Source organism: Protopterus annectens, chromosome 7.part0 (assembly GCF_019279795.1).
Source record: "Protopterus annectens isolate FY-2018-M chromosome 7.part0, PAN1.0, whole genome shotgun sequence".
In the NCBI taxonomy this organism is placed as follows: Eukaryota; Metazoa; Chordata; order Ceratodontiformes; family Protopteridae; genus Protopterus; species Protopterus annectens.
In genome coordinates this window covers 451520437-451545286 of record NC_056739.1, presented here as the reverse complement: position 1 = coordinate 451545286, position 24850 = coordinate 451520437, and the positions used below count along the sequence as shown (strand labels likewise).

Here is a 24850-nt window from a genome sequence, read left to right as displayed (position 1 = left end):
CAATATTAACAGAACAATGATGTTCCAGAGGGAAGAAGAATGTAAGAAAGTACCACTTTTATTGGTGGGTCTTGATGCAGAGAAAGCATTTGACAGAGTAGACTGGGACGTCATGAGCAGGGCCAATGGAAGCATTTGCCTTTCCTGATGCAATTATAAGGTTGATTAGAAGAATATATGAGTGCTCAGAGGCATGAATTAAAGTGGGTGGGGTCTTCTCCAATAATTTCTGCTTGAGTAGAGGAACCAGGGCAGGGATGTCCGCTTTCCTCTTTGTTGTTTGCATTATATTTAGAACCACTGGCAAAGAAAATAAAAGACTCAGAAATTCAAGGATATAATTGGTATGGTAGTCAAGAAAAGCTGGCTCTATTTGCAGATGATAGTACTCTATACATGACAAAACCAGAAAGGGACTTTATAGTGTTGTGGAACATTTTAAGACAGTTTCAAATCTTCTCGAAATACAAAATTAATGAAACTAAAACAAAGGCAGTAGCAGTAAATTATGTACCCACACAAGAATTGGTCCAACAATATCCATATTTATGGAGACATGATAAAATGAAGTATTTAGGAGTATGGATTAGAAATTACTCTGTGGTGGCAGCTAAGGATATGTGGGATGAGACTAAAAAGAAGATAATACAAAAATTGAGAAACTGGAATTTTTGTTATATGGATATGGATACTAAGATACAAGCCATTAAAATGTTTTTAGTCCCTTTAGTCTTATACGCAGGTCAGGCATACTTTTATCAACCAGGGCAGAAATTGTGGACAGCAATTTAAAAAGAGTTGAAGGATTTTATCTGGGAAGGGAAGACAGCAAGGGTCAAGTGGGATAAAATTATTCTACCAATAGAACAAGGTGGCCTAGTCTTACCTAATTTGAGGGGGTATTTTAGCGCAACACAGTTAAGGCTCTTATACATAAGCACAGGCAGAAAACTATAATTCAAGGTGGAAGGGGATGATGATGATGATGACGCAGGGAGGAAGCTAAAGAAATAAGGAGAGATTGGGATTTTGGATGCAGACTCTTAAGAACAACCAAAATCATACAGAGTATTATATTCATAAAATAGCAGGGAGTATCCTGAGAACCAAACCAGTATGAGAATGGAGAAATGAGATTTTGCCAATAGGGTTGACTGTAGTCAGGGATACAAATAATAGGCAAGAGAGGGCTGGAATGTATTGGAGAAAATTGGTAAAGGAACCAAGGTATTGGGAACAAATAACTAGAAAGGTAATAGAACGGGAAGAGGCCAAAAATGTATTTGGACTGCATGTTAGAGATTGTCCTCCCAATCAAGGATTGATATCAGAGTATAGGCAAAGGGAAAGAAATAAGGGGCTCCTACATGAAAGGCCAGCACTGGTAGAGTTTGTAATAGAATGCAGAACAGAAACTGCTGCTAAAAAAGGAATAATTAGTAAAGCATACAAAATACTGCATGATAATTACAAGAATCAATCAGAGGAGCTTAGAAAGGATTGGGAAGAGAGATTGGATAAGCAATTCACAGAGACAATGGGGGAGATATGTATATCTCCCAAATATGCAACAAAGTCTAGAATATTTAAGATCTTTGCCTGGAAATGTTTACATAGGTATTTTTTTACCCCAAGTAGACTCCAAAGAATTTTTTCTCAGGTGGATAGCAAATGCTGGGGGTGTGATGAGCAAGAGAGAGGTAGCTGGGAACATATTTTTTGGAGGGATGATGAGCTGGCAGACTTTTGGGATTCCCCTGCGGGCCGCTGTGTCTGAGATGCTGGGTGGGTGGATTGGACTGACTGGGGAGATGATTTTTTTTTTGAGTTCTGCTACACAACTGGAATTTCCTAGACATAGTAAAGCCTTGCTGAGTCTAATTATGGTGGCTGCCAAAAAAGCAATTACTAGAAAATGGAAATCAAAGTCTAGACCACCTTTACTAGAAGTAGTGAATATAGTAACTGAGATAAAATAACTGGAACTGGGATCTTTAAAAAAGGGAAGGAGCAAACTACATAGAAAAAAATAGGAACTACGGGAAAAGTATATGCAGAGCAGGAACGAGGTTTAAGCGGCAGGATTTAAATGAGCTACATAATGCTTCACTGACAATGACTAGAAGGTTTTAAGTGATTTGTAATGTTTTACAGCTACAGTTGTTTCAAAGGTGTCTGTGATGTAAACTATTTACAACTAAAGTGACTTCACTTTGTATGTTTTTCATTTATATAAATGTAAGATTGCCTTTGTCACGTGGAAATTTAATAAAGATGTTGGGAAAAAAAAGACTCCATTTTCATAACCTTACTGTGAAACAAAAGTTTAACCTTTCATATGTGACAAAAAACGTTCTTGCATATCCTAAATGATCGTACAAACACATATCTCAGACTGAAGATGCACATTTTATTTTTGTGAGAGAAACAAAGATGCAATCTCACTCATCTTCAACATAAAACATTCCAGGTATCCAACACAAACTAAGGAAAATAGAGGTAGAGTCTCTCATATTCTAATAAGGATGATCCAGTCTGTACCTTTGGGAGATACAGAGAAGTACATGTAAGCTTTCCTAAATTGAGATGATCCCCACATTCTGAAATAACAGACAGCTGTAGTGTCATTCCTTATGTATGTTGTTGTTGTTTGTCTTTCGGCTTTTCCCGGTTAGGGGTCACCAAAGCGGAACTCTGGTCCACTAATGATTTGCAGTAGATTTTTATGGTGCCGAGTTGCCACCCATTCACGCATGTCTTTCGGAGGCCACTCGACCACGGGGAGGACCTAATACACTGTGTCTTTACTAAACATGTGGACATACCTGACGGTTCTTTTATCCATGTCCCAAGTATTCAATTAAATAGAATGTACTGCAGAAAACAGTAAAAACAGCCATTTTCCTGGTGGTTCCACCAAAAAAACAGGTCCAAGGACAGAATACTTACAGCAGATTGAAACATATGTATAGTACTGGAAAGAAGTCTCAAAATACGGAATGCATTTACTCTCACCTGCTCACATTGCCCGTATAGATCTACAATCCCATAACAAGGGTTGGGAATATCTTGGACTGCAACACCTTGGTCCATGCCATTCACAAACAAATGCAAACTGTTGTTGCTGTCCACCAGAAGTCCTAATGTTGTCCCCTCAGGGCATGTGTCCAAGTTGGGGCCATAATTCTCACAAATCTGTTAAAAGAGAGCAGAGTTTTACTATAACATAAACCACTAATGGTTCAGTCCAGTGCTTTCACAAATGAATAAATGACAATGCTGAACTGATCCGACACAGACAATACCCGGGAAAAGAGGCCTTTTTTTTTTCAAAAACATATTAAAGAAACATGCAGTAACATTTTAATCATTGTGCTGGGCTTGTGGCCCTTCCATTTATGTATTAACAATGAATGATGCTTATCTTACTTTCAAAGAGTTGTGAAGGACAGAGTGTCGCTGGATCAACCAGCATGAACGTTTGATGGAACAAGCTGTAGCTGGGAAATTAAACTTCTCTATGTTGCTTCCAATCACTCCAAGTGACAGAGATGATGTCCACACAGTATTCAAGCGATCTATCTGGATCTGAGAAGAAAATAAGTACAGTTATGAATGCAAAGGATGATAGCTAATAAAATGAAACAATGGAAACTTTCCACAACAGCTGGGAGTAGTAGAAAGTCTAACAATATTATAGCTTTTTTCTCCCAGAGTTCTGTTTCAAAAGCTGAGGGGAAAAATGTTACTTTACCATCTCTTTCATGAAAATCATTCTGAAACTTTCAAATGTACACCAGTCTTTTTAAATCTGTACCAAACTATGATACATAATGGTAAAAGTATCAGCTGACCATTCAGTAAAAATGACCATCTAGACTAAAGTGCAGGGTTTGGACTAGTTCTTTTCTGCCAAGAACCACTATAGAAGAAACAATAACTGACCATACTAAAACAAGCATGACTTTGTTAGGTGGAGAGGGACAGAGCCCTGACAGTGACCAAGGCAACCTGAGTTTGATGAAAAACCCCAGCACTTGGGGAGCTGGTCAGGAAGATGTGAAGAGATTCTCCTACTTGTCTCTCATAAGGGTGGGCACACAGAGCTGGTGCACTATCTCAGGTGGAGACTGAGGAAACCACCATTTACACTTTGGGGGAGGCAGGGCTGCTTTGATGGAACATCCCTTGTGTGAGTCACAGGATGGTTAATACATGTTCAATTTGATTGTTTAATACTGTCTATTTTATGTATGGAGATTTTCTCCCCGGGCCTCATGCCCAGTCAGACATTACCCAGTTTGTTTGCGTCTTTCGGCTTTTCCCGGTTAGGGGTCGCCACAGCGGAACTCTGGTCCGCTAATGATTGGTAGTGGATTTTTACGTACCGGGTTACCAGCCCTGACGCACAACCTTCAACAAAGGCACACCCTATTCACGTATGCCTCCACACAGAAGACGCTCTAGCTGAGAATCGAACGGGACAACATCTTGCTATGAGGTGACAACGCTACCGCAGCCCAAAACAAAATAAATAAATAATAAAAGTCCTCTGAGATCAGCCGAAGTCATATCTCTTCTTGGTGCTAGTTGAGTGTATGCAATGATACAGCCATAAAAGTAGAAAATCTCAAACCAGTCTTTATTGTCATATAAATGAACGGCACTTCCAGTCAATATCTTCTGCAGTGATCGCAATCAAAGTGGAGTGGGCTGATGATTCAAAGCACAAAAAGACCTTGCTATACTAAAAGTAATATTTTTTTTTAACTTTTAAATTGCATAGTTTCAAAAATATCATCATAAACATAAATACATACCATAAAAAGATAAAATCTATCATAACATTTGACATATGTACTTCATCAAGAATCAATCTGGCTAGCCAAGCTCAGTCGTACAGAGGGGCACAGCACTGATGACACAGGCCACTCACGATTAACTAGTGACTCAAAATCCTGGAGGAGTTGGGTGGGGGATGGTATGAGTAAGCAGCTGAAACTGACTTGTCCACCATGAGGGAAGGGAGGCAAGTCCAGTCTGCTGCAATATTCCCATCTTGCAAGACATGGGTCTATGGCATGCATCACAGATGGGTCAAGGTGATAGTTACAGCTGAACAGCAATGAGCTGCATAACAAGGGGACAATGCATGAAAGAATGCATGTACCCTCTATAGCAACAAACTATGGGAGTTGCAGATAAGGGGGAAGAGATGTAGATACATAAAGGCCTAACTTCACAATGGATGAAGGCACCACTCTCGACATTTGTTTCTAAAGGGAATGGGTAGGCTGATGAGCTTTTGCCTCATGAGGGGAATGCATGGGTCAAATACTTCTCACCCTGAACAGGAATGAATCAAGTCAGTAGAGCAGCTGAGTGGAAGGTTAGATAGTCATGTGGGGTGGTGGCCCAAAAATTAATCTGACCAAAGTGATCAGGCATGGAAAAATCAAAGAAAATAAAACATAACAAGGTTTCTAAAAATCTAGATTTGTACACGAAATGCTGGGAAAAAATTCTTTAGATGTCTTTGTGCTTTTCTTTTAGTCAGTCATAATGATGCATAATTTGTCCCAGATCCATTCCAAAACATTTCGGTGAGATAAAATCTTTCAGGCAAAACTTCAACATAAAAAAGGAAACTTTATACACAGAACATCTACCCAGTACACTATACAATGCAGCTATATACTTAACTCCTAGATATAACCCTACAATATGAAAAATATCAAAATTAGCAATTATAACCAACAACCTTTGAGGAGTTAAAGGAAGCTGTTAACAGGCATCCTGGAAACTCTTGGAATGGACAATAGCTTGATACAGGTATGAAGATTAGCAGGTGATTCTACCCTTAAAGTCTGGATGCAACTGATATTAGATTTCTTGAAGGCCAAAATGTCCATGTTTCTGGTACAAGGCAGTTAATAACACTTGTATTAATAGAGAAAAACAATACAGTCTTTCTGTTATCATACAGGCCCTATTTCAGTACTGAGCCATGTTTACAATTTTTATGATTGCGAGAGCTCAAAGGCTAGAAAAAATACTGCTAAAACTACATCGATGTGGGCTTGTCAGGGGGATAGTGAACATCTGGTAACATATTTAGAACAATGATGCTAATATAATATGCGCAAAACACAAAAGAGCTATTAGCAATACTTAGCCTAGATGTTGAAAAAAACAGTTATGATAGTAAACTGACAATTTTTACACGGACTTTTAACATAAAATGGCTTTTCCCTGAACAATTTAAAAGAATGGCAGAATGCATCTATGAGGGTTCATTAGCTAAAGTGAAGATACTGACTAGATTATCAGCCAAGTTTCCACCATTATGGGAAATGAACAAGGGTGTCCTCTGACAACCGTGCTACTTGCCTTATACCTGGAACCACTGGCCATTAAAGGGACAATCCCAGGGATTTTTTTGTTTTGATTCTGTCTTTGTTTACATTTCAGGCTTGCCTTTCTGAGCATGCTCACCTTTGGCTGAGGGGGATGGGGGAAGAGAGCCTGCAGGAAGTTTCAAAGGTGTGAGCCACATTCCATCTCAAATTGCAGTTGTACTGACAACAGCTTTCCTTGTGAGCCATTTATTAGTGTAATCTGTGCATTTTACCCATTGAGAAAAGTAGCTTTTCAGGCATTTTATGACCTGACAGCTGCTGCTACTCTACAAAGCACATCAGCAATGCAAGGCTTTTAAAAAATAGTAAACATTTTTTTTTTCTTTCATATTTTATTCTATGGTGACTGTAAATTCTGGCCAACTACAAAAAGTTTATGCCATGGCTTCTACCTATAGAAGGCATCTGAGTGAGACAAACATTCGTGGAAACCATACTCCTCTCTCTCTCATTTCATGTTTTACTGTGTTCTGATTTTTGAATACTAGCCTGGTGTTGTCACTTTCTGACCTGCTAATAATTCCATAGAAAGCAAGTGTGTGACAGTCAGCTGGAGCATTAGTGAGCACACTCACACTCTTCCGTTCCTTTTTCAGTTTCTAGTTTGGTATGTGCTGATTTCTGAATACTACTAGACAAATGCACTATTTTTTATGAACAGGCTGCTTGTACAACTAGGGGCGGCCACGGTGGTGCAGCGGTTAGCGTTGCTGACTCACAGCAAGAGGTTCTCCGGTTCGATCCTTGGCTGGGGTGCCTTCTGTGCGGAGTCTGCATGTCCTCCCTGTGGTCGCGTGGGTTTCCTTCGGGTGCTCCGGTTTCCTCCCACATCCCAAAGACATGCTGTAGGTGGATTGGATACTCTAAATTGGCCCTAGGCATGAGTGTGTGCATGTGTGTGCCTTCCGTGGAAGGTTGGGCGCCAGGCTGGCAACTCGACAATGTAAAACTTCACTGCCAATTATGAGCGGACAGGTGATCCACTGTGGCGACCCCTAACCGGGAAAAGCTGAAAGAAGAAGAAGGCTGCTTGTACAACTCTAGAAGCATGACTGATGCAAAGTTTAAAAGTTAGTAAACACTCATCTTTTCCTTTCACTTCATATTGTATTTTTGCTGATTTCCAGCTACAAGCCAAATGCACTTCTTAGTGTACATGATACATCTTAGTGAGTTGCTGCATTGTATTATTTCAGTACTTTTTTCTCTTTTAACCTTATGTCAGTATGAATCTGTTTCTAGTTCTACTGTTAAAACAAATAACTGAATTGATACCGTACAGGTTTTGGCATCATTATAAGAGTTTGCAGTACCTAACGAGTGTCTGATTCCTGGTCTGATGATGATGATTAGGCCTACATGGTAACATTTAAACTGTTTCCATTCCAACTTACATGATAGCATACCTCTCGACCTCTTAGCACAAAAAATCTTGTCAAAGCCTAAAGTAATAAGGAACAAATGCCCAAAAATAGAGATCATTTTTAAATGTTGCTCTTATAAACTTAGAAAGTTGCTAGACTAACAGGATTTCTTAGTGTCCATTTTGTGAAGGATATGAAGTCAGAAACTCAAATGTGTGTTATTATTTAGTAACTTCAATCCTCAGTGATTTGCCAGAAAATCAAAATTTTATGAGGTACAGACCAAAAAAAAAATGAGGCAAAAATCTATCCATGCAGGGAAAATCTGGACAGATGAGAGGTATGCATGGTAGTGATGATGGAGCAAAGTGACAGAAAGTTGTGTAAAATCTTACCATGACAGCTGATGTCCTTCTCTTCTCTAGTGCAGTATTCGGTACAGAAGTGATGTACTGCCGAGGACAGCCCGTCAATTGGCCAGTATAAATAAGCTTAAAAGAAATCTTGGTTCTGTTGTACATCATATTAATGCTCCCCACACAGAACACAGGTCATAAAAGAGACTTACGGATGCAACTAACTAGAACTGAATTGCTCCAGAAGAGAACAGTCTTCATAAGACAAAGGAGTCCATACACATCCAGAAGGAAAAAAATGCAGAATAAACAAGAGGGGGGTGGAGGGAGGGAGGGAATACTGCAACATAGAAGAACAGGACATCTACTGTTATGGTACGATTTTACACAACTGTACTCTGTCATTCTATATCACTGTTGCAGTATTCAGTACAGAATGGAGAGTAAAAAAGTTCAACAACAGAATGAGAGGTGGAAGGCTGAGGAGAGCCCTCAAAAAATCCTCATAGAATAGTTTCAACAAAACCTGTTCTGGCCATATAAACCATATTCAACTTATAATGCTTAGTAACAGTATGCTCTGAAGACTAAGTAGCAACTTCAAGGATGGAATGGTGTCCAAACCCCTGAAAAATGTCACCAAAATAGGCAACAGCCCTAGTAGAATGAGCTCTAACAAAAGCAGACAGAGATTTGCCATGAAAGGAATAACAAAAATAAATGACCTTGGATATCCTGGTGGAGATGGTTTGTTTGGAAAAAGTCAAACCCAAAGACCTGGAATGACAGTAAACAAAAAGCTGATCAGACTTATGAATAGTCCTAGTTTTATCCAAATAGTACCTGAGCTGTCTCTGCAAATCATGCAGGACCCTCACACTAGCAGACTGAAGAGAAGGGAAAAAGGAAGGTAGTTGTATTGACCGATTTAAGGACAACTTTTTGACTACCTTGGGCATAAAAGGAGGATTAGTACACAGGGACTCCTTGTCCCTGTGATAAAACAAAAAAGCAAAAATAACCATAAGGGTCTGCAGCTTAGAAACCTTCTCAACAGAAGTAAGATCCAGCAACGCAACAGTCGTCCAGGTACAATATCACAAAGAAGCAGAATCTACAGGCTCAATAGAAGCCTGAGTCAACTTTTCTTAAACATAATTAAGGTCCCAAAGAGGAAGAATAAGCTTTCTTGGAGGCCTGATATGCAGAGTGCCTTTAAGAAATTGTCAGATCTCAAAAGGAGAGGTCAAAAGAGGATTCAAGGGTAGACGAGTAAAATGCCTGCCAAATGGGCTTTCATAGAATAGGCCAGCTATGAAAATTTTCTGATTGAGGGTTTCCTTGCCTCCTGTAAAACCCTGAACATGTCCTCAGAAAATAGGTGCCTGAAAGGGATCAACCCCCTATCACCCTCAATGTTAGTTGCAGAGTGGACAAGTGGGTATGGAAGACAGACCTCTTGTCCAGTGAGGAGATCCAACTGGTGAGGTAACTTGCGATGACTGCCTGTGGCTAGATACATTATTTCTGACAGAGTCATCTGCAATGAATTTTTAAAGTCTGCCAACTCACTGTAGTCCCAAATATATGTTCCAAATTACCTCCTCCTTCCCCATTAAACATCCAACATTTGCAATCTACCTGAGGAAACATTCTTTGAGTCTGCTCGAGGTATTAAAATACCTATGCAAACACTAAAATCCTAAACTTTCTTGACTTTGTTGCAAATTTGGGAGCCTTATATATATATATATATATATATATATATATATATATATATATATATATATATACCCTCTCCTTGTTTCTTTGTGAACTTTCTAACCTCCGCTGATTCCTACAACTATCATGCAATACTTTATATGCCCTGCTAATTTCCCCCCACACCCCCTGCTAATTATAAATACAAACTCTGCGATCACACATTCCACATGGAAAGGACATATTCCCCTACTCAAGGATTGCCAATCTCACGCACCTGTCAAATACCTGTCTGCATCGACCAAATGGTGTCACTCCACAGCTCTCAACCAATCAGGGATAAATCCAGAGAAAATCAGGGACACTTTTAAAATATTAGTACTATCAACTTGAAACACTGACAGAATAAGAGAAGGTGAATTAATTGACATCTTTTGATGTTAAAGAAGTCTACGACTCTTAATTACTGTCACTATGTACTAAGTGTAATCCACCACCTTTCATCCAAATGTCATCAGTTCTGGGAGGGATTAAGAGGAACAGAGCTTAAATTTGAGTCAAAATCAGGGACAGTTGAGAGGTGTGTGTCACTCTTCTCGATGATGGAGCACTTGCCGTTCACTCCAAAGCTTGGCACCCATACATATCAATGTTTTACATATACATATACATATACACATACACACACACACACACACACACACACACACACACATGCATATATAATATATATACACACATATATACACACAAACACAGATATAGTATATATACACACAGACACAACCGCACACACACAAATACATTCTAACATAAATACACAACCAAACCATTAGTATAATCAGTAAAATGTACAAGATAGAAAAGGAATATTGTACTTGCTCAGGTAGACATGGATGGCTTTTTGGTATCCAGATAAGAATTATCCTGTCATTATGAGATAATAGGTCACTGGACAAGATAGTATCATGGCCTATCAATAAATACACATTAATGATAATAAAAATGTTAATGAACTCAAACAATAAAACAAACAATGAGATTTGGTCATTACCAGCATGGGCCAGTTTTGCATCCCACCAACTGTAATGTCCTCTATGGTCAAATCAGACCACAACCATAACCCTTAAACTCTTAGGGCAGGCAATCTGAACAAAGCCTACAATAGTGGGTGGCAAGGGCACATAAATGAAGGCATATTTTACATTTTGCAATTACAAATTTAGAAAGTTGATACAGTCACAGATTTTTGCAGTAACATGCATTTTTCTGAAGGGTATGAAGTCACAAATTCAAATGTATATCATTAATTATTGACTTCAATACTCAATAATTTCCTAAAACACCAAATATAGTATCAGGAGCAGGTAGAAAAATGAGGCAAAGATCTGGACATTCTGCAAAAATCTACACAGTTGAGAGAATCGCTGCAAATCATTCACATTCTGCATAAGACTGAATTCTGAATCAACTTTGAATGCATCATGTATTCAGAAGTTATGTAAAGGCTTATCTACTAAAACTGAGTAATGACCTGGTTAATTTCAAAAAAACCTTCCATCTTGAGAACTCCAACATACCTCTCTAGTGTCCAAACGTTAGCAGCATGTCTGGATTTTTGCCTCATAGTTTTGGTCTGTTCCACATAACTTTTGTGGTTTTCTGGCAGATGAGTGAGACACATTTGAGTTTCAGACTTCATGTTATTTAGAAAATGCATGCTAATGCAAAACCTTTAAGTCTATCAAATTTTTAACTTTATTATAGTAATATTTAAACTGTGTACCTGTTACTGGGCTTTGGATCCCACCTGACCCCCTGACTCATGCTTTGTCCAGATTTGTTATTCTAAGAGTTTGAGAGGTATGAACCGCACTGCTTATGTGAAATCCTTAACTGGCAAGTTCTAAGCACATGTAAATAAATGCATAGATGCATTTCTCTTCCTCAGAAATGATTACAATGCCAAATTCAAAATTATACAATAACTCCCTATTAATACTCAAAAATGTGCATGCTGATTGGCCAGCCCAACCACTGTGCCCATTGTAAATCCCACAATATACCAATGGAAAAAGGTCTGGTCACCCGGACTTTTTTCCATTGGTATAAAGTGCCCCAAAACCTTTTTTTTTTTTTTTTTTAAGAATTAAAAAAAAAAAAAAAGAGAGAGGAAAAAGAGAAAACAGAGCAAAGGAGGCTTTCTTTTCTCTGTTGCTTCCATTTCAAAGCATTGACGTACTGGGTATGCATGAGAACGCAAGTCCCGTACACATGCGCAGTACATCAAAACAAAGAAGCAGTATACCACAACCAGTGGAAGAACAGTAATCCACCATTATACAAAGACATTATTTAAGAAAATTAAGTATTTTGTTTCTTAAATAATGTCACTGTATAATAGCAATAACTGAATCCGTGGTTGTGGTATACTGAAGATTTACCCACGGTTGCCTTTGTTTAATCACTCAGGCTTCACCCTCATGGTTAAACCACACCAACTGTGGGTAAATCTTCAATATATCACACCACGTCATCGGTTATTGCTTAAATAACCCTCTGTAGCAGAACCCTAATATAAACTGTATAAACTGGTGCTATAACAACAGAAAATAATTACTGCATGCAAAGCAAAAAGATTAACTTTCAAGATACAGAAATCCTTTTCTTAAACTGAACAAGGAACTCCACACCCAAATGAAATCAAAAAGCCAATTATGAGATAAAAACAGCCACACAGTTGAAGGATAACAACAAGGCATTCTTTAACTATGTTAGAAACCTCCAAAACAATGCCCAGCACTGAGTAGACTTATCAGCAAATGTTATCAAATACTCAGTGGCATTACAGTATAGTTTCATAGGTAAGTACTAAGCCAGCTGCTCTTGTAGGCCATTTTAAGCCTAGCCAAGTTCCCTTTCAAAATGTGAGAATCAAACACTGTACCTTGTGTCTGTGAGATAAACACATTTATCACTGTACCAACCCACACTTCCAAATATTTCCTGAGAGTAGAACTTGATTAATAACAGCTGTGGTGGAGGTTATGCTTACCTGAACGTATAGTCAGGTAATTGTGGAAGCGTGTAGGTGACATGGTTCCTTTCTGCTTGAGATGGGGTGTGGAGATATGTATGGCAGAAAGTGAATTTGGCAGCAGCTGATGTTAATGCAGAGGGAGTACAAAGCAGGGCATCTGACCAAGTGTGCCATAGGGCCACTGACATGATTTCTTCAGCCTGGAGGGGAGCAGCTGGAGTGGCTAGTGACCATATGGCTACTGGGGGTGACCTGCTACAGAACCACCACTGACACCAAATGAAGAGTTCCTGTCCACTGTCAGGAATCCAGAGAGCTCAATGGAAAGTGCACAACAGCATGTCATCGATGTCGGTGCTGCTGTTTCAGACAGGACATGTATGTCCCAGGAGGAGCTTCTACGTAGGCTTAACTATATCAATTGTTAAATACATCTTGGATAGTAAAATATTGACAGAAAATGGAAAATAAAATATTAACAGCAAATACAATTTTTCTATTTAACATTTTTACATGTATTTATTTGGGGGGATACATCTTTGATAAAATTAACACATTCAGGTTGATTATACATGGGCTTGGCCTGGACGTGTCCTCCGAGTTCTTGTTAAAAGTATGGTTAATCGACATATAAAAGGAAAAATTTTAAAACCATATGTGTTGCTCTTCAATGTGATGCAGGTGTCCTTATATTTTGCTTAACTTCTTCTAGAACCATCACATATATTGAGCAGACAAGCATCCATGCAAGATAAGCCAAACATTTTTTGTCACTACTGATGAGTTAAATGACATTTTTATTTTCTAATTTGGCTATCAGGCTGTTGTGTGTATTGCTCTACTGTCTGTAATAGTGGCAGCACTGTTAATTTGTTAGCATACACTGGACTACAGTATTGCAGGTATTAATTTCTTCCTGTGTTTACTGCTTATTATCACAGGTGATCTTGACAGTGGAAGTGTGGGACATCTACCACCTGATGCCAGTGTACCAACAGACTCTGATGATGATGGTGGCCAAAGGCACAGTGGGGGGTGGAGAGGGTGAATCTGACACTGAGGTTGACATTCAGCCATCATCTGTAATTTCATCAGACATAGCCAGTAGTCTTACACCAACATAATTCAGTAAGCCTCAAATATTGGACAGGTGGAGAGTGACACTCTTAATCAGACTAGTGTGGTTACTGTACCTTTAGTACCTGCTGACTATGAATGTAGCCAAAGTGTGGCAAGGTGCCACACAGGAGGATTATTAGGGGGTGCTTGTAGGAGACCTGATGTACATCCTCCACCTGGGGCATTGTCCTCTATAATGGGTCTAATGAGTGATGAGTAGAGGGGAACAATGACCTCATTTTTCCTGGATGAGAAAAGTACAGTTTTGTACCTACCATAAATGTAGATGTTCGAGTGCTAATACAGCTGCAGTCATAACAGATGGGTTCTCCTGCCGTCAGGCGGGTCCTCGGTCGGCCGAATTCCAAAGTCTAGGTCCGGCGTCGGTTGTCGTCGCTTCCTCCCTGACGTCAGTGCGACAGGGGTATAAAGGAACCAGCCGACGCCATTTTCTTCAGTTTTTCTTGCCCCAGATGTCAGGTGCCTCAGAAGGAAGGCGATACATAAGTTTGTGTAATAATGCAGTGCAATATAATCAAAATACAGTAGTTGCAAGCAAATACATCATAAAAGAATACCCCAATCAGGTTGTATGAGGATGTGCTAGCCTACAGGCCTGTCCCAAGAGGGGAAGGAGGGAGGGAAACCTGGACTGCAGCTGTATTAGCACTCGAACATCTACATTTATGGTAGGTACAAAACTGTACTATGTTCATCGTGCATACAGCTGCAGTCATAACAGATGGGTAGAATCCCAAAGCTAAGAAAAGGGTGGTAGGCACTAGGTGGAACTAGGAGGAGCCAAAATGCCCTGCAAGACTGCAGTGGCAAAGCCTGCTCTAGATTTGGAGTATAATGGTAGGTTGTAGTGCTTGAAGAAGGTATGCACAGAACTCCAAGTGGCTGCTTCCATAATATCCTTGGTAGGAACTCCTCTGAGGAAGGCTGCAGAGGTGGCTGTCGCCCTGGTGGAATGAGTTCTAATGCCTGTAGGTACAGCTTTGCCATGAAAGGAATAGCAAAAGCGTATGCAGTGGGCTATCCATTTTGAGATTGTCTGTTTGGAGATTGGCTTTCCTTGAGCTCCTACCGCATAGGCCACAAAGAGCTGTTCTGATTTTCTGAAAGGCTTTGTTCTATTCAAATAATAATGCAGTTGTCTGTGGATGTCCAAGGAATGTAGTAATCTCTCCCCTTTGTTCTGAGGATTAGGATAAAAAGTAGGTAAATGTATGGCCTGATTTAAAGCTACCCTGGATACCACTTTACGCATAAAGGACGGGTTGGTTCGTAAGGAAACTCTGTCCTGATGGAAGATGATAAAAGGCTGAACAGCCATGACAGCCTGTAGTTCTGAAACTCTACGAGCTGAGGTGATAGCCAGAAGGAAGGCTGTTTTCCAGGACAAATATTGCAAATCTGATGAGGCAGCTGGCTCAAAAGGAGGCAAGGTCAGTTTTTCCAGAATGAAGTTAAGATCCCAAGCAGGTATTGGTTGTTTCCTTGGGAGGTCTTAAATTCTTAGCCCCTCTGAGAAACTGTCTTAAGAGAGGGTGAGAGAATAAAGGTGGATCAGTGTTGTATTCTGCAGAAATGGCTGAGGCATGGATTTTGATGGAGGAGAAAGAAAGTCCACTGCTTAGCAGTTCAGCCAAGTATTGTAGTATTTGAGGGAGATTCAGTTTTCCAGGGTCCTGGCCCTTTTTCTTACTCCAGACACAAAAACGTTTCCATTTTGCGGAGTAAGCTTTTCTAGTTGATGGCCTTCTGGCCTCCAAAATGACATCCTGCACCTCCTTGGAGAGTAGGGCTTGCTGTGATGCTAAGGAATCTTCCATGCGGCTAGATTGAGTGTTTTTAGCTGACTGTGAAGAGTTTTGAAGCTGTGCTGAGTCAGCAGAAGAGGCATTAGAGGCAGGGTCCATGGTGGGGAATGCGTCAGGCTCCTCAGGAGCGGGTACCAGTGTTGCCTTGGCTAGTCTGGAGCAATGAGGATCATCTTTGGTCTGTCTGCTCTGGTCTTCAATAGAACTTTGGGCAGCAGAGGAAGAGGTGGGAAGGCATAAACTGTCATTGATGTCCAACTGAAAGAGAGAGCGTCCACTCTCCAGGCCTTTGGATGGAAGATCCATGAGCAGAATTTTGTCACTTGATGATTTTTGTGGGAGGAAAGAGATCTATGTCTGGTCTTCCCCATTCTTGGATTATTTCTGTAAAAACTTTTGGATGCAACTTCCATTCGTGTGGGTCTGTCATATTCCTGCTTAGGTTGTCTGCCAGCGTGTTTTCCTTGCCTGGCAAGTACTGTGCTTGTAGTTCCATTTGTAAGTCCATGGCCATGTTCCAAAGTGACATGGCCAGTCTGCATAGGGGATAAGAATGTGTTCCTCCCTGCTTGTTTAAGTACCACATAACTGTGGTGTTGTCCGTCCTCATCAATAATTGACCTGGTTGTAGGAGGTCCTTGAAAGCTATAATAGCATTTATTACTGCTAGCATTTCTTTTTGATTGATGTGAAGGTGCTTTTCCTTTTGGGACCACTTGCCCTGAATGCACCGATCTGTCATGTGCGCCCCCCAGGCGTAGTCCGAGGCGTCTGTTGTGATGACTTGATTTGCTTGAGACTTGCTGAATGGAAGACCTGTGTTTGTTTGACATGCTTGAGCCCACCACAGAAATTCCTTTTGCAGACATGGAATTAGTGGTATTATTGTTTCCAAACTGTGGCTGTGTTGAGACCATATGTTTTTCAGGTACCATTGTAGTTTCCTCATATGCAGCTTTGCACATGGGATTAGTAAGATGCAAGATGCCATGAATCCCAGAGCCTGCAGGATTTTCCTTGCAGTCAGCCTGGTGCAATTTGCTAGTGTTATGAAGTATTGAATTAGTTGCCCCTGCTTCTCTGGCGTGAGGTAGGCCATCTGGGTGTTTGTGTCCAAATTGGCACCCAGGAAAATTATCTTCCGAGAGGGTATTAGCCTTGATTTCTTTTTGTTGACTGTGTATCCCAGAGAATTCAATAACATTATTACATAAGCCAGATGTTTCAGAAGAATGTGCTTGCTGTCCGCTTGGATCAGGCAGTCGTCCAAATAGGGATATATTTGTATCCCTTGAAGTCTGCAGTAGGCAATTACTGATGCCAGGCATTTCGTGAATACTCTGGGCAGTAGATAAGCCAAAGGGCAATGCAGAGAATTGATAATGGGTTGAACCTGCAAGAAATCTGAGGTACCTTCTGCAATTTTGTCTGATAGGGACATGCAGGTATGCCTCCTTGAGGTCCAATGTTACCAGCCAAGACTCCTTGCCCAGCATGGGAAGAAGTTGCTGTAGAGTGAGCATCTTGAATTTTGGTACGAGTAGAAATGTGTTTAGGATGGATAGATCCAAAATAGGTCTCCAATCTTTTCCCTTCCTTGGCACCAGAAATAGCCTGGAATAAAAACCTTGACCTTGTTCGTGCGTATGTACCTCTTGAATAGCTTTCATGCTTATGAGATCTGTAATTTGTCTTTGTGCCTCTGCCCTTTGATTGTGTGGCAGGTTTGGCATGCCTCTCATTTTTGGAAGGGTGTGAAAATGGAATTTGTAGCCTCTGTTTATAATGTGTGACAATGTGCCAATTTTTTGAAAATAATGCCAGCTTTCCTCCCAAGGGGGCTGCCATTTGCGACCTGGTTGGCATGCAAAGGGGAAAGTCATTGGGTTTGCTTTCTGAAAGATAGTGAGTTGTCTTCACCACCTCTTTGTGTAGCAGCTTGCCATTGTCTGCCTCTATACGATCCTTGGGACTGTCCTCTGCCCCTCGGGCGCCTGTATCTGCCTCTTTGGGGTCTGTCTGTGGCAGGAAAGGACCAGTTTTTGGAAGGCCAATTTCTACTAAAACGTGGGGGTTGAACATGTAGAAATTCTTTCACAGTTTGCATTGATTTAGCCTTTTCCTCCATTTTCCTTAATACCTCCTCAGCATTAGCACCAAATAGTACATCCTTTTGAAGAGGGGCATCTAGTAATTTAGCTTTGACATGATCAGGCAAGGCTTGTTCCTTGAGCCAGGCATGCCTACGTATGACTGATCCTGCAACAGCAGCTCTACATGAGGCCTCTAGAGCATCAAAACCACATTGTAAAGTATGCTTACCCACTTGTTCTGCACTATGCATCAAATCCTGCAACTCCTTCAAGTCTGGTTGTTCAGGTTGTGACATTTTACTTTTCAATTGTGATAACAAAAACTGTTGGTACTTTAGCATATGAAACTGACAGTTTAAGGCCCTCATGGATAAGGTAGCCGAGGTATATACCTTTTTTCCCCACCTTTCTAAGGATCTGGAATCTCTCTCGGAAGGCTGTGGATTTTTAGCAATGGAGGCCTTCACTCCCTTGGGGACCTGTGAGATGGTTTCTGGGTCAGCAGCATGGCTTTTGTATAGAAATTGGTGTGAGTCAGGGACCCGGTAGTACCTGTCAGGCTTAACTGGAGCTGGAGGTAGAGAGTCCGGGTTAAGGCAGGCCTCCGAGTAAACATCATCTAGGATGTCCAAGACAGGAGGTATAGCCAGAGGCCTGTGCTGAGGAAGCAAGAGAAATTCCCTGAGCCTTTTCTTGGAATCTGAATAATCCTGGCCTTCCCAGTGGAAGTGTTCCCTTAAGGTATGCAAAGTTTCCCCAAATGAGTAATCCTCGGGGGGGATACAGAAGGGATGGACTCCTCCGCATCAGAGTCTTCAAAAGGGGAGTAAGAATGTTCCTGATCATCAGAGTGCTCTGAAATAATGGAGCCCTGATCAGAGGAGGGGGAATCTTCCTCCACTCTAGGCCTTTTGTCCGGAGGGGGCTGAGAACCTCTGATAAGAGTAATTAAATCCTCAGCCATTTTAAGCATCTGTTTCTTAGGCATGGGGCCTGGAGATGGGCCCTGTGTAGCTGGTCTCTTAGAATGCATGGTTGCTTTAGACTTTGTGAAAGCCTTGATGGAGAAAGAAGAGGAAGGTCTGAAGACACCTTGAGTGGAGGTGGATCTGTCCACATTCTGAGTTACAACACCAAGAGTGGCTTCGGTATCTGTAGTCGGGGTGTGGGCCGAGGAGCCTGCGACCTCGGGCACAGGAGACACCGTCAAAGACAGGTCGTCGGTGGTCAGGGGCTGCGTAGTCGCCTCGCTGAGAACCGGACCACATGTAGTTGGCTTTGGCGTGGTGTCGGTAGAGGCCGCGGACCTCGTGTGTCGGTCCTTGTCTTTGCGGTTTTTGACAAAATCGGAGTCGGAGTATCCGACGACATGGTATAGTTAAATGCTTTCCCAAAATAATGCTGGGCGAACTCCGCCCGATGCTTAACAGTACGTTTATTGAATGTAGCACAAAAGCGACAGACCGAGACGTCGTGGTCTGGGCCTAAACAAGGTATACAGAGGGAATGGAAATCCTTATGCGGTATTTGCTTCCCACAAAAAATACAATTATTAACTTTGTCTGACATCGGTCTGAGGCAAGAAAAGTTTCCCCAACGGGGTACTTAGCTTTTAAGAAGACTTCGGTTTCCAAATTTTCGTAATCTCAGGAGCTGGCCGACTGGCACTTGCGAACTGCTTCTGCTTCGGGCACCGCGCGGCAAGAAAGACTGAAGAAAATGGCGTCGGCTGGTTCCTTTATACCCCTGTCGCACTGACATCAGGGAGGAAGCGACGACAACCGACGCCGGACCTAGACTTTGGAATTCGGCCGACCGAGGACCCGCCTGACGGCAGGAGAACCCATCTGTTATGACTGCAGCTGTATGCACGATGAACATCCTTTTGTGATGAGGTGTGCCATGTAGAAGTATTTCCTGACTGCTGTGGCAATGTGATTATCAAAGGAGGGACTACTGTCCACTTGTGTCCCAAGGTCTCTTATCACACTTTCAGTATTAAGTACACTACTGCCTATGTGGTAGTTCATGGGTCCAGAGTTTTTACCACAAGGGATGACAGTGCACTTTTTGTTATTGAGTTTGAGGCCATGGGTTTGACACCAGGCATCTGTCTCAGTGAGGCCCTTTTGTAGGATGTCCACATCGTTAGGAGTTTTGATTGTGGCTCCTAGTTTGCAGTCATCTGTGAACTTCGTTGATTACCATACAGTTCAGTTGTTTATGTTGTAATATGCATGCCACAATGTTTACTGTGCTGAATCTAGATACTTACTGAATCTAAAATGATGTGCTATCATGTGCTCATCGTGCCAAGATGTGCACATGCTCAGAGTAGACCAGTTAGGGTTTATTGAATCCAGCCTGATAGCTAAAAATATATAAGAAATGGACATGGGGACAATCTATAACTATGCAGGCAAGAAGGGCATTATTGCTCATGCCTGAAATATTTGTATGCGTGTACATATGTAAAATGTATAAATAGGAATAAGCTGTTTAATAGAGTGGCTATGTTAAGTACAGAAGGATGTCTCCATTTGTAATTATTTTTATGTGCAGTAGTGTTCTTCACACTAATGAGTGTGCATTACAGACATCTTGATTTGTTGCGATTCATCAGCAAATTGCAACAAAATATCACATTTGCTCTCAGATGCAGTTTACACTGTTTCACTGCAAAACTGTTTCATTATATCAAAAATACCTATCTATGCCTAGATATATCATTAGTTATGAAACAGTCAAATAAATAAAACTATGGCTTCACATGGAACCTGTGCATCTGCTTGATGGTTTATTTATATTGTAAAATAAATGAAACTACAATTTCACGTGAATGTGTATGTCTGTTTACTTATTTATGTATGGATGCATGCAGTTATATAGGCTAGTTCTAATTAGGAAAAAAATATTGCCTAGTGTATAGGAATATACATCAATTTCTTGAGATTTCATGGCATTCAGTTAATTGATGGCATACCTAGCAACCGCATAGTCACGACATAAACATTTCATTGGCTAAAGTAGTTACCAAAGTCCAAGATAAAAGAGTAGAGGACAGTAACTTTACTCAAAGGTGTTACACGAGAACAATAAGGTACAAGCAGAAGACAGGGTCCATATGATTTGAAGATGACCAGTTACTCCCCAGGAGATACCCTCTACCATTTATCCCACAACAATTACTAAAGAATGGATCCTCACTGCACTCTACAGAGTTAACTACAGTAATGGGCCCTGATAACATCCAGGGATGACTTCTAAATAGTTTGAAACATGACATGTCCAGGGCCACTAGAATCTCTCTTCAGCCACAGCCTCCATACAGGCTTCATTCATAGGGAATGGAGCACTGCAATGGTAATCCCTGTACATAAAGGTGGACTATCAACAGACCCAGGGAACTACAGACTCATAAGTAGTCTTATATACAAGGCCATGGAAATAATTATCATGGGTCTAAATAAATAAAGACATGAGAAAAACAATTTAACTCTGAACATTTTCTAGCTGAACTAATACAATGTAATTGGTCCCCATTAAAATATCTCCCACTTAATGAAGCATTAGAATACTTCAATTCCACATTCTTAGCTATCCTGGATCACCATGCCCCTAGGCGAACTATTAGAACCAAAGCTATAGCAGCTCCCTGGCTGACCAATAATACTAGGCAAAAAATCATTCTCAGAAACAAATCTTGGGCTAAATAGTGTACCACTAAAAATCTAACTGACCGCCAAAACCTCAGAAAGCTTAGAAACAGTACAAAAATAGCCATCCTGGCAGACACAAAGAACTATTACCTTCAATTACAACAAACCTCCGAAAAGGAACCTAAAAAATTCTGGGCCAGCATTAATAATCTTTTATCCCCAGGCCAGTCTATCACACCTAACCATCAGGACTCTAATCCACAAAATCTCACACAAATAGCCAATGACTTTAATTCATTCTTCACTAATACTATCCAAACTGTTGCTAGTCACCTATCTCCCAACACCTCTAAGCTACTCTTACCTAGTTTAAATCCACCTCCTTCCTTTCACTTACAACCTGTATCTACCTCCTTCATCTTATCAATGCTCCAAAAACTAACACCTACCACCCCCTCTGCAGACAAACTCCCTGCAGAATTCTTGCAAATAGGAGCCAAAGCGATTGCCTATCCCATTTCTATTCTGATAAATAGATCCATAAATGAAGGAATTTTCCCCTCTATCTGGAAGATATCTCACATCATCCCACTACACAAATGGGGTAAGTCTAATGACTTCTCTAACTTTCGTCCCATAGCACTTCTATCACCTGTAGCTAGAATCATGGAAAAATGTATCCATAAGCAATTTCTTAACCACCTTCTGCAAAACAACCTACTTGCTAACTGTCAGCATGGATTCAGACCCTCCCACAGTACTACCACAGCATTACTCTCCTTTACCAACTCCATCAACTATAACTGCAACAATAATAACCTATCATCTTCAGTCTTCATTGACTTATCTAAAGCTTTCGACATGGTTAACCATAAACGTCTTCTACACATACTAAAATCTCTCTCACTTGATCCTCCTTCCTTAACTTGGTTTACATCTTACCTAGAAAACCGTCAGCAAGCAGTTCTCTGGAAAAATGCACTATCTAATCTCCTTCCTATTTCTTTAGGTGTACCTCAAGGCTCTATCCTAGGCCCCCTTCTATTTTCTATCTTTATTAATGACCTCCAATCAGCTATCCCAAACACTACCTGCATACAATATGCAGATGACTCTACTATAATCTACACTGCTAATTCACAACCTGAACTCCAGTCACTCACACAAAAAGCTTTTACCACTGTCGAACAATGGTTCTGTGACCAGTGCCTACTCCTTAACCCTAAGAAAACCAAATTGCTATTGTTCTCACCTTCCCGTAAATCTGCCCCACTCAACTTCACTCTTACTTCCGCTGATAGCACTCTTATTTCACCAGATTCAACTACTAAACTTTTAGGAATAACTATTGACAATAATCTCAGCTTTGACTCTCACATCAACAACACAATAAAATTAGTGAATAAAAAAATCGGATCCCTTTCCAGAATCAAACCCTTCCTTACACCTGAAGCAAGGACCACCTTAGCCAGATCTCACCTCATCTCTACTCTTCTATATGCTTCCCTCATATACACAAATCTCTCCAAAAATAACCTCAAGAAACTATCAACATCTTACTATAATATTGCTAAATTTGCTACAGGATCCCCATTTAGAACTCACCACTGCCTGAACCTAAGACAACTAGGTTGGCTTGAACTTCCAAACCAACTCATACTTCAACAGTTCTTAATAGCTCACAAGATCTTATACCAACCAACTAAAATACCTATACTCTCTAACCTCATCACACCATACAATAACCTGAAACATTTACGCTCTTCCAACAAACTACTAATTAATATAACCAAACCCAATAACTCTGCAGGTAACTATCTCTTTTCCAACTCTGTTGGAAAAATGTGGAACAAACAACCCTCTGATATCTTATCTTTGTCCTCTCTTCCACTCTTTAAAAGACAACTGAAAATTCATCTCAATAAACACTGGCTATGCTCCTGCAACAACCCAGATTAACTCTGCTTCTTCCTCTCTATCTTTTCTTCTTCCATAATTCTTACAATCTCTGCTCCCTATACCCTTGACAGGTCTACCTTTATATAACATCTATATAGATATATGTTATCTCTTACATACTGTATGACTATTGTAACAAAAAAAAAAAAAAAAAAATTTATAAGACATTTGTCTATTATACTTTTGGTTTTTGCTTTGATTATATTGTGTATATTGTGTATTAACTAGCTCTGTCTTTACATTTTAGTATTGTATTGCCCATCTCTGTTTAACTTGTTATAACCACTGGAGCTTTTCTCCCTGGGCTTCTACTGAAAATGGACATATATCCAGCTAGACTAGCCCGGTCAACACATGTAAAATAAAAATAAAATAAATATTCAAATACTGGACTCATCCTTGTTTGGTTTCAGCAAGGGTAAGTCACAACTATTAAACCTGGTAGACTACTCGACAGTGTAAAATATGGCTCTAGGTGATTTGGTCATATTGACTAATGTTGACAAAAATGGGCATGGGTAGTTACCGGTGATAAGGGGGTTGAGGACCCGGCCTACTCTGACCCATGCCAGGGACCCATGCTAATGGTGGGAGGGGTATATGTCCCCCTATTGGCCAGTGTGTGCCTGCTATAAAGCCCAGCAGCCCTGGGGCAATAAGCTACTGGCTGGCTGTGTGTCCAATTGTCCAGCCTGAGTTACCTGGGATATCTCTGTTGAGCGAAAGCTGGATGTAAAACCTGCTGTCTGAGAATTGGTATGCCTACTGTTGGTTCACTGACAGGATGCAGCTTGGAAGTGGATGACACTATGATAAGGAGGATAAGATCAAATGAACCACTTCTCCCAAATACACATTCAGTAGTTTGTCCGTGTAGGGCCAATTACGTCACAAACATCAAATGAAATATTTCCCCTAGCAATCCATTTCATAGTTTGCCCATGCCTGCAAAAGTACTTTGCTGACACCAAATGAAACATTTCCCCCAAAAATCCCCTCAGTAGTTTGCCTATTTCTGCACAAGAACTTTGCTGATACCAAGCAGAACATCTCCCCGAATGATCCCTTCATTAGTTTCTCCATGTGTGTCCATGCACTTTAGTGACGCCAAAAGGAACATCTCCCCAAACAAATCCTTTCAGTAAGTTGTCTGTGTCTGCACAAGCATATCACTGACACCAAATGAAACATTTCCCCACAAAATGTCAGCACAGACCAGCGATGACAAAATGAATAATTTCCTCAAATGAGCCTTTCTGTAGTTGGACCATTATTGCTGAAGTCATTCAGTGGCACCAAATTAAACACTTGCCC

General features: G+C 40.7%; 1 protein-coding gene across 1 annotated transcript in view; it reads right to left on the bottom strand.

The window, feature by feature from the left end:
* The window catches only part of NEURL4 (neuralized E3 ubiquitin protein ligase 4), a 1403612-nt gene that overhangs the window by 402297 nt on the left and 976465 nt on the right, over window positions 1-24850 (bottom strand). Inside the window, exons 22-23 of the mRNA XM_044076219.1 lie at window positions 3430-3588; window positions 3016-3195 (exon numbers count right to left, since the gene is read on the bottom strand). Coding sequence (XP_043932154.1) covers window positions 3016-3195; window positions 3430-3588 — 339 coding nt within the window. The remainder of the gene's footprint in view (window positions 1-3015; window positions 3196-3429; window positions 3589-24850) is intronic.